Raw genomic sequence first — 8638 nt, 5'->3', positions numbered from 1 at the left:
AGAAAGATATGGCTTTGGTTTTTTTTAATTTTTTTTTTTCCATTTATTACCCTACCATAGAATATAATATGAAATATAAAACAGATACACAGTAGCCCACTAAGTGACTTGTATAAAAGTCCAGTCCAACAAGAAACCCAATCCACATTGGAATTGAAATTTGAAACTCCCACAAAAAATATACCACTCGAAACTTGTAATTTCTATGTCATATTATATCACACTATAAAATGTTGTTTATACACTTTGATCTACAATTGATCCACCTAAAACTTCTATAAAGTTCAAGAAGGAGAATATACAATAACATGGGCATATAACTTGTTAGTTATGTAGATTAAAGTGGCAATTAAGTGGTGGGTATTTTCACGATATTTTGATATATGTAAAAGACATTGAAATACATGAGGTGGCCCCGCCTATGTATTCTTTAGGATGATACTTCATCCGCTTCTTCTTCTTCAACTTGTAGTTCATACTCATCAATCTCTTTAAAGTAAGCTCTTTGTTGGTCGATAAAATCTTGTGGCAATACAAATTTTTTGGAACTTTTCTTTGATGAGTGGCTCCTTTTCTGCAGAACAATGACCATTAAGATCATTTTGTTTCCGAGAAACAACAAGATGTATTGACATATTATATTCATGAGGTTTATTGCAATTTATAGTTTAAATTAGTTATAATTAATCTAGTCGATGCAATTCCATATCCATATAAACAATATACATCTCTCTTATAGAAAAATGTCAAACAAACAAACCTTGTTATTCGGAAAATGAACTTTTGTTGACTTAGATTCTAATGAATCTTCTGCTCCATTAACTTCATACCTACCAAAAGTCAAAGAAGCAGAGATATTTTCACTGATATTGTAAGGATTTTTATTTTCCGAGGGTTGTTTACAATTAAAGAAACAACACCCAACAATCAAAATTGGAATTAGAAAAGAAAACATAAGTTTTGATTAAACTTCATTTGTATATGTGCCAGAGAGAAACACCTGTTGCTTCTACTCCTCAATAGACGCAGAGAACTATTTCCTTCATCCTTCTTCTTCAGGGCACCATAATTGATAGGTGTAGCCACCATTTTTTCTTCATATTTCTTTGAAAGATCAGTAAGACTAGAACCCAGAACTGCTTTCTTTTTATTGTTAAACTTCACCCCAGATAGCGGCTCCATGTTAATGGTGTTTTCCATTAGTGGGTATCTAGGTGGCATAGGAATACCCTTCATGTTATTTATTGTTCTTTCAAGATGAATCGGATAAACAGGTACAGCAGCAGCCTTTGTCTTGCTTCTAGTTTTCATCAATGTCTGGCTTGCGGTATAAGCTATATGCTTCCCATCACCAACCGAATCATCTATGCAATAGAAATACAAATTACCTAAATATCATAGTAATCTATGGAACCTTTTGAAGAAACAATCACGATTCACTGTTTCCTTTATGTAATCACATATAACAGTTGAAAGCAAACACAGTCGCATGGGATATTGATTATGCACTATACAAATAATAACTAATTGTAAACTACAATGATGAAAATTGAGCTGAACACCCGTTAAACATTAGTTTCGGAGCAGAGAAATTAAGCCAGTTAAGCATTGGGAAAACCCCGATCATGGTATCGCCATATAATTCCAAGCACATGAACCGAAATGGGGAAGTAATTCATTATAATTTTAACTTTGAACATATAAATACAGATATGCAGGTGATACTTGTGCACTGTAAAAGTAATTCAGAAACAGAGTGGGTAATTCAGATTGCAATAGGAGAAGAAAACACTATACAAAGTATATGAACAAACAATGAAGCAGGTTCAATAAAAAAAATCCAGATGCAGAAGAACAACATTTCGATTAATACATACACCGGCGTTTTTGTGTGTGTGGGAGATTGAGAGTAACAGGACTGGGAGTCCGAGGAGTCGGAAGAGGATGTTGGTCCCTCGGAGTGGTGAATTGGTGCTGCACGAGACTATGGATTTGGGTGGAGCCGGTTCTGGAAAGGGACATGGCGGGATCGGTGGACGTTATGGGCTTCTTCGCTTGGGATGATGAAGTAGAAATAGAATGCTGGTGGGGTTTAGGGATGACGTTAGTGAGATCGGAAAAGGGTTTCCTCAGAATTGATGATCCCCCTCCGACTCGTTGTTGTCGTTGTTGCTTCTCTGGTTCAGCTTCCGCCATCGCTTCTAACTCTGTTTCACTAGAAGGGCCTACTGTTTTCCACACAAAAAAATCAGTCGAGAGTAGATTGCTAGAGAATCCATTTTTAAAGTCGTCAATGGCGGGAAACTGGAAATCAGAGGTGTGAAATCTGAAATCTGGGTTCGGTTAGGTTGGTGAAAAAGCTCAACGAAGGCCAATTGCGAGATTTTGGATTTGCCATTGAAGCAACACGCGTTATTGTTGAGATGCAAAAACCGTTTCCTGCGAGCAAATATGGTTTTTGGGTGAAAAAAAGAAATAGTATTTCAATTTCTTTCCATTTATTGTAAAACATAAATATTAATATTGACAAATTTGCAAGTTTGTACCCGTGGTATATCAAAAATTAGATGTTTAGTTCAAAATGTTTTAGAATTATATTAGTGGTCAAGGTTACATTTGTTATGTAATCCAAAGTTATTTGAAAACATTTAAAATGACGAATTTGACGTTTATATTAGTGGTCAATGTTTCAATTTATTTCTTCTTTGTTTTCTGCCATGAACACACAACCAAGGTGGTTGATTTTCCGATGAAGGCAAGACAACAACCCTCACCCGTTTTCTCCTTTACTTCCCGTCAACACCACAACAAAAACACCCACATGCTGCTGATTTCCTTCACCCCTCTCTACTATCATGTTTTGTTGTCGGATCGGAGATAAGAACAGCCAAGGAGGCCATCGGAGCAGACTCCCTCACCACCGCAGACGACGGCTACAACCACCAGATGCCACATTCGCCTCCCCTCCTTCGCGATTGGCCGCCACCATCACCTCCCTTGCACAGCTGCTACCTTCGGTCGGCATTAACAACTTCCGTCAACGCTTATCAATCAAAGGGGGAGTCGTCGAAAAAACGGGCTCCTCCTCCCTCAATATGTAACATCTCAATTTTCAAGACCAAAAATTTTGTTATTTGATTAACTCATAAAACAGTTTACTAAAAAAGGTCAACGATTCATATCATTTCATAAAACCTTGGTCACGTGTCTCAAAACCATAACATAAAATAGTAATAATGTCATAGTACAATCCCATGGATCTCAAAATGCGGAAATCATATGTGTGCGATGCGCTGCTACCGTGCCGGCTCCTTCCACTTCGTTGAAGAGGTACCCGAAACAAAACTGAAAACTGTAAGCACAAAGCTTAGTGAATTCCCCCACCATACCACATACCACATAACATACATACTATCGGGCAATTTTGGGGTGCCCGACCTACCCTCTCCGACCATTCTGGGGCGCCGACCTACCCTGTCTGGCAATTCTGGGGTGCCCACCTGCCCTCCGGTTTATCCCAACAGGCTACGGGGACTATTTCACCCCCTACTACTACCACATAATAATATAGCATAAACATATTGTCAGACATATCTGGGGTGTCTGACCTACCTGTGGTCCTTACGACCGTAACTCGGACACATTTCCCCTACTGCCTACTATCACATAATATCGTATCAAGCTAGCACATAATCATAACAGATATCAACAAACCAGATAATTATCATGAAGACCATTATCTCTACTATGACTCATACTAGTGGGCCGACCTTGGTGCCTTAGACCTGCCTCTACTGGAAGGTAACTCACCTCAGTGTCGTGAAGTGTCTGAACTGTCCTCACTGCCGGGATCAACTCCTACACATAACAACCTTACTTAATTTACCATTACATACTCTTAACCCTTACAAGGGTTACTCAGGTCAAAGCCAAAGTCAGATTCAACACCTTGGTCAAAGTCAACTCTGGGTCAAAGTTAACATATGGTTGAATCAGCTCGCCTAGTTGACCACACAACTCGTCGAGTTCCAATATCCTGAGAACGCTAAAACTTCGACCCTACTCGCCGAGTCTTACAAGAACTCGCCGAGTTCTCCTTTAACAAAGTCGGGACCTTCTACAACTGACTCACCGAGTTCATCCTTGAACTCGTCGAGTTCATCTTCATCCGGGTTAACGTGTTTTAGTCCTTGACTTGCCGAGTTCTTCTTGAACTCGTCGAGTTCATCTTCATATGGTTGGGACATTGCCTTGAACTCGCCGAGTTCATCCTTGAACTCGTCGAGTTCTTCACTCTTCAAGCCTCTATTCCAGTCCACCTTGTTGAGTTCTCTTCTAGACCCAACCAGATCGATCTGAAGCCAAAAAGTTGGGGAACCATACCCTGGCTCGCCGAGTCCCATGAACGACTCGTCGAGTCCCCCAATGTCCATGTCCATTTAGTTGATTTCAGACGAGCTCAACACATCCAAAACATAGATCTAGCCTCCTAGGGTCCATAATACACGTAAAGTTACAAACTTGACGTTCATGCATGGGGTATTTGGCACAAATTGCCCTAAAATAGAGTCTACAAGATGCATGGGTCTCTTATGGCAATAAAGTTGGCACCTTTATGCCATAGGAACCCTCAATGGTTCCAGATCTGAAGTCATACCCCTTTATAACCACAAAATCCTGAATGTGGCACTTCTAAAGCTTAGGAAAAGGTAGAAATGAACCCTAACTAGAGATCTAAGAGATAGATGGTCAAGGTTTCAGCTTTATACCTCAAATGAGCTGGAAATATGCCAAAACCTATGGATCTTCTTGCTTCCTCTTGATCTCTCAAGCTTCCTTCTCCTTCTCAAACTTCAACTACACACAAATGGCACCAAAAAGCTCAAGAACACTCAATAAATGATTAGGGTTTCGAGTGAGGGCTTTTTTGGACTGGGAGGGACGATGGAGGCTGGTTTGGGACAAGATAAGGTGTTTAAATAGGGTGAAAACCCTAAATATTAGGGTTTCATCCAGACATACCTACTCGTCGAGTCGGGCTCCCGACTCGTCGACTAGGTTACTTAAAACCCGCGTCTAAAGTCTAGTCTACTCGACGAGTTGGGCCTCCAACTCACCTAGTCCCAATGTAAGACATACAATTATTTAAATTTAAATACGTACCGGGTGTTATAACTCTCCCCTACTTATTTCAGACTTCGTCCTCGAAGTCTACTGCTTCTTCCGGAAAAAGCTCGGGGTAGTGCTCTCTCATCTCGTCCTCCCGCTCCCAACTCCATTCTGAGCCCTTGTGGTGCTACCATTGCACCTTCACCAGCTCGACCCACTTGTTCCTCAGATTCTTCGACTTCCTGTCGAGGATAGCCACTGGCCGCTCAATGTAGTTCAGGTTGTCATCCACCTGAATATCCTCTAGTGGTACCACCACTGAGTCGTCTACCAGACACTTCTGTAGCTGGGAGACGTGAAAGATGTTGTGAATCTGACTAAGTTCGGCTGGCAGGTCCAGCCTATATGCCACCTTGCCCACCCGGGCTACAACCCTGAAAGGACCGATGTATCTGGGGCCCAATTTGCCCCGCTTCCTGAATCGGATGACACCTTTCCAAGGTGACACCTTCAGGAGGACCATATCCCCAACCTGGAACTCCAGGTCCAAACGACGCTTGTCGGCATAACTTTTCTGCCGACTCTGAGCAGTCTGATGCCTGCACCGGACCTGTTGGATCCTCTCTGTCGTCTTGAGTACCACTTCGGTACTCCCCATGACCATCTGTTTGACCTCACCCCAGCATATCGGGGTCCTGCACTTCCTCCCGTACAACATCTCGAAGAGAGGACGATTGATACTCGCATGGTAGCTGTTGTTGTAGGAGAACTTAGGCAATGGAAGATAGGTATTCCAGCTACCACCAAAGTCTAATACGCATGCCCGCAACATATCCTCCAATGTCTGGATGGTCTGCTCGCTCTGACCATCCGTTTGTGGGTGAAAAGCAGTACTGAAATGAAAACGGGTACCCAACTCGTCGTGAAACTTCTTCCAGAACGTAGAAGTAAACCACACGTCTCTGTCTAAAATCACGGAGACTGGCACTCCGTGCCGAGCTACTACCTCTCGGATATAGATATCGGCCAGCTTCTCGGCCGAGATGCTCTCCTGGATTGGTATGAAATGGGCACTCTTGGTCAACCGATCCACGATGATCCATATGGAATCCACTCCCCGCGCAGTCCTGGGAAGCTTGGTGATGAAATCCATGGTAATATCTTCCCATTTCCACATGGGGATGTCCAACGGCTGCGTCTTGCCGTGAGGCCTCTGGTGCTCGACCTTGACCTTCCTGCAGGTCAGGCATCTCTCGACGTACCAGGCTACATCCCGCTTCATGCAGGGCCACCAGTAATCAGGACGAAGATCTCTATACATCTTCATCGCCTCGGGATGATAGAAAACCTGGACTTGTGCGCCTCCTCCATCAGCACCTGGCGTACACCTCCATGATATGGAACCCACACCCTGCGGTGTAGTGTCAATAACCCATGACTATCATAGTCGAAGGAGGAAACCTGCCCCACAATACGCTCGCTCTTCCGATGTTCCTCCTTCATGTCCTCCTATTGGGCCTCTCGGATCTGCTCCAGAAGCGGAGTCACCACTGTCATCCGTAAGCAAATGTCTCTGATCGGGGCAGCCTTACGGCTAAGAGCATCGGCCACCATATTGGCCTTCCCCGGGTGGTAGAGGATCTCACAATCGTAATCCTTCACCACATCCAACCACCGACGCTGCCTCATGTTCCGATTCGGCTGATCCATGAGGTACCTCAGACTCTTGTGGTCCGTGTAAATGGTACACTGGACCTCATAGAGGTAGTGTTGCCAAATATTGAGGGAGAAGACAACCGCCCCCAACTCCAAATCATGTGTCGGTTAGTTCACCTCGTGAGGCTTCAGCTGCCTCGAAGCGTAAGCGATAACATGCCCTCTCTGCATCAATATCGTGCCCAACCCTGAGATGGACGCATCGCATTATACCACAAAATCCTACACACCCTCAGGCAGGGCTAGAATCGACGCCTCGCATAATCTCTGTCTCAAGGTCTCAAATGATGCCTGCTGCTCAGGCCCCCAACGAAATACAACAGCTTTCTTCGTCAGTCGATTTAAGGGTACGGCTATCTTGGAGAAATCTTGGATGAATCTCTGGTAATAGCCCGCCAATCCCAGGAAACTCTGAATCTCAGATGGAGACTTCGGAACCTCCCATCTCATCACGACCTTTACTTTGGCCGGGTCAACCAAAATCCCGTTCTAATTGACAAGGTGCCGAAGAAACTGCACATCACGCAACCAGAACTCGCACTTGGAGAAATTGGCGTACAAGCTCTCCCTCCTCAGGGTATCCAACACCTCCCGCAAGTGCTCCTCATGCTGCTTCTGCGTCTTGGAGTAAACCAAGATGTCATCTATGAAAACTATCACATACCGATCCAGCATCGGTCTGCATACGCGGTTCATGAGGTTCATGAACGTTGTAGGGGCATTGGTGAGCCCGAAGGGCATCACCACGAACTCGTAGTGGCCATAACGAGTCCGGAACGCAATCTTCTGCACATCCTCGTCTCTGACCCTCATCTGATGGTAGCCTGAACGTAAATCTATCTTGGAAAACCAAGATGCCCCCTGAAGCTGGTCGAAAAGATCAGCAATCCTCGGGAGTGGGTAGAGGTTCTTCACCGTTACCTTATTCAGCTCCCGGTAGTCTATGCACATGCGATGCGACCCGTCTTTCTTCTTCACGAACAAAATCGGGGCTCCCCAGGGTTAACTGCTCGGTCTGATGAATCCCTTGTCTAACAGCTCCTGCAACTGTGCAGACAACTCCTGCATCTCGGGAGGAGCCAACCGATATGGTGCCCTGGCTATCGGAGCCGCACCAGGGACCAGGTCGATCCTAAACTCTACCTGCCTCTCCGGAGGTACCCCAGGCAAATCCTCTGGGAATACATACGGGTACTCTCGCACCACTGGCACATCACTCACGGTCGCCTTACCCTCCTCTCGAGTATCCATAACGTAGGCGACATATCCGACGTAACCCTGCTGAAGGTAGCGCATGGCCCTCGCTGCTAAACATAAAGTTGGCCCGCACTGTGACCTCTCGCCCTGAATCACCAGCTCTACCCCACTTGGGGTTCTGAACCGAACCAACTGTTGCGCGCAGTCGATCACTGCCTCATTGGGGCTCAACCAATCCATGCCTATAATAACCTTGTTCCCACTCAACGGAATAGGAACCATATCTACCAGGTAGCGCTCTTCATACTGTCTCAAAACACAATCCTTGAAAACCTTTGTTGCTCGCACTGATAGGTCATCAGCAATCTCGACCTCTAGAGGGCAATCCAACATGCCCGAAGACTCAGGGAACCTCTTGCTAAGTGCAAGAGAGACAAATGATCGGGTAGCACCCGAATCGAACAACACCTGAACTGGAATACCGTTTACATGGAACGATCCTAAACAAAACACATAACATGGCATATAAATATCATAATCAACATATAATAAAAGCTAGGGAGAAGAAATCATACCCGTCACCACATCGGGTGCGGCGCGTGCCTCTTCGGTGGTC

General features: G+C 44.6%; 1 protein-coding gene across 1 annotated transcript; it reads right to left on the bottom strand.

The window, feature by feature from the left end:
- Positions 1–225: 225 nt before the first annotated feature.
- LOC145157110 (uncharacterized) lies at positions 226–2444 on the bottom strand. The gene is made up of 4 exons (XM_079076237.1): positions 1878–2444; positions 1001–1364; positions 761–830; positions 226–574 (listed from the first exon to the last, which is right to left on the bottom strand). Exons 1-4 carry the CDS (start codon positions 2194–2196, stop codon positions 431–433), a joined length of 897 nt encoding a protein of 298 aa, XP_078932363.1. The 5' UTR covers positions 2197–2444; the 3' UTR covers positions 226–430.
- Positions 2445–8638: the final 6194 nt, after the last annotated feature.

Source organism: Lactuca virosa, chromosome 2 (genome assembly GCF_052849685.1).
Source record: "Lactuca virosa cultivar CGN04683 chromosome 2, Lactuca_virosa_CGN04683_v6, whole genome shotgun sequence".
NCBI classification, from domain to species: domain Eukaryota; kingdom Viridiplantae; phylum Streptophyta; class Magnoliopsida; order Asterales; family Asteraceae; genus Lactuca; species Lactuca virosa.
The sequence above is the reverse complement of the archived record's forward strand: the minus strand, read 5'-3'. Positions and strand labels throughout refer to the sequence as shown.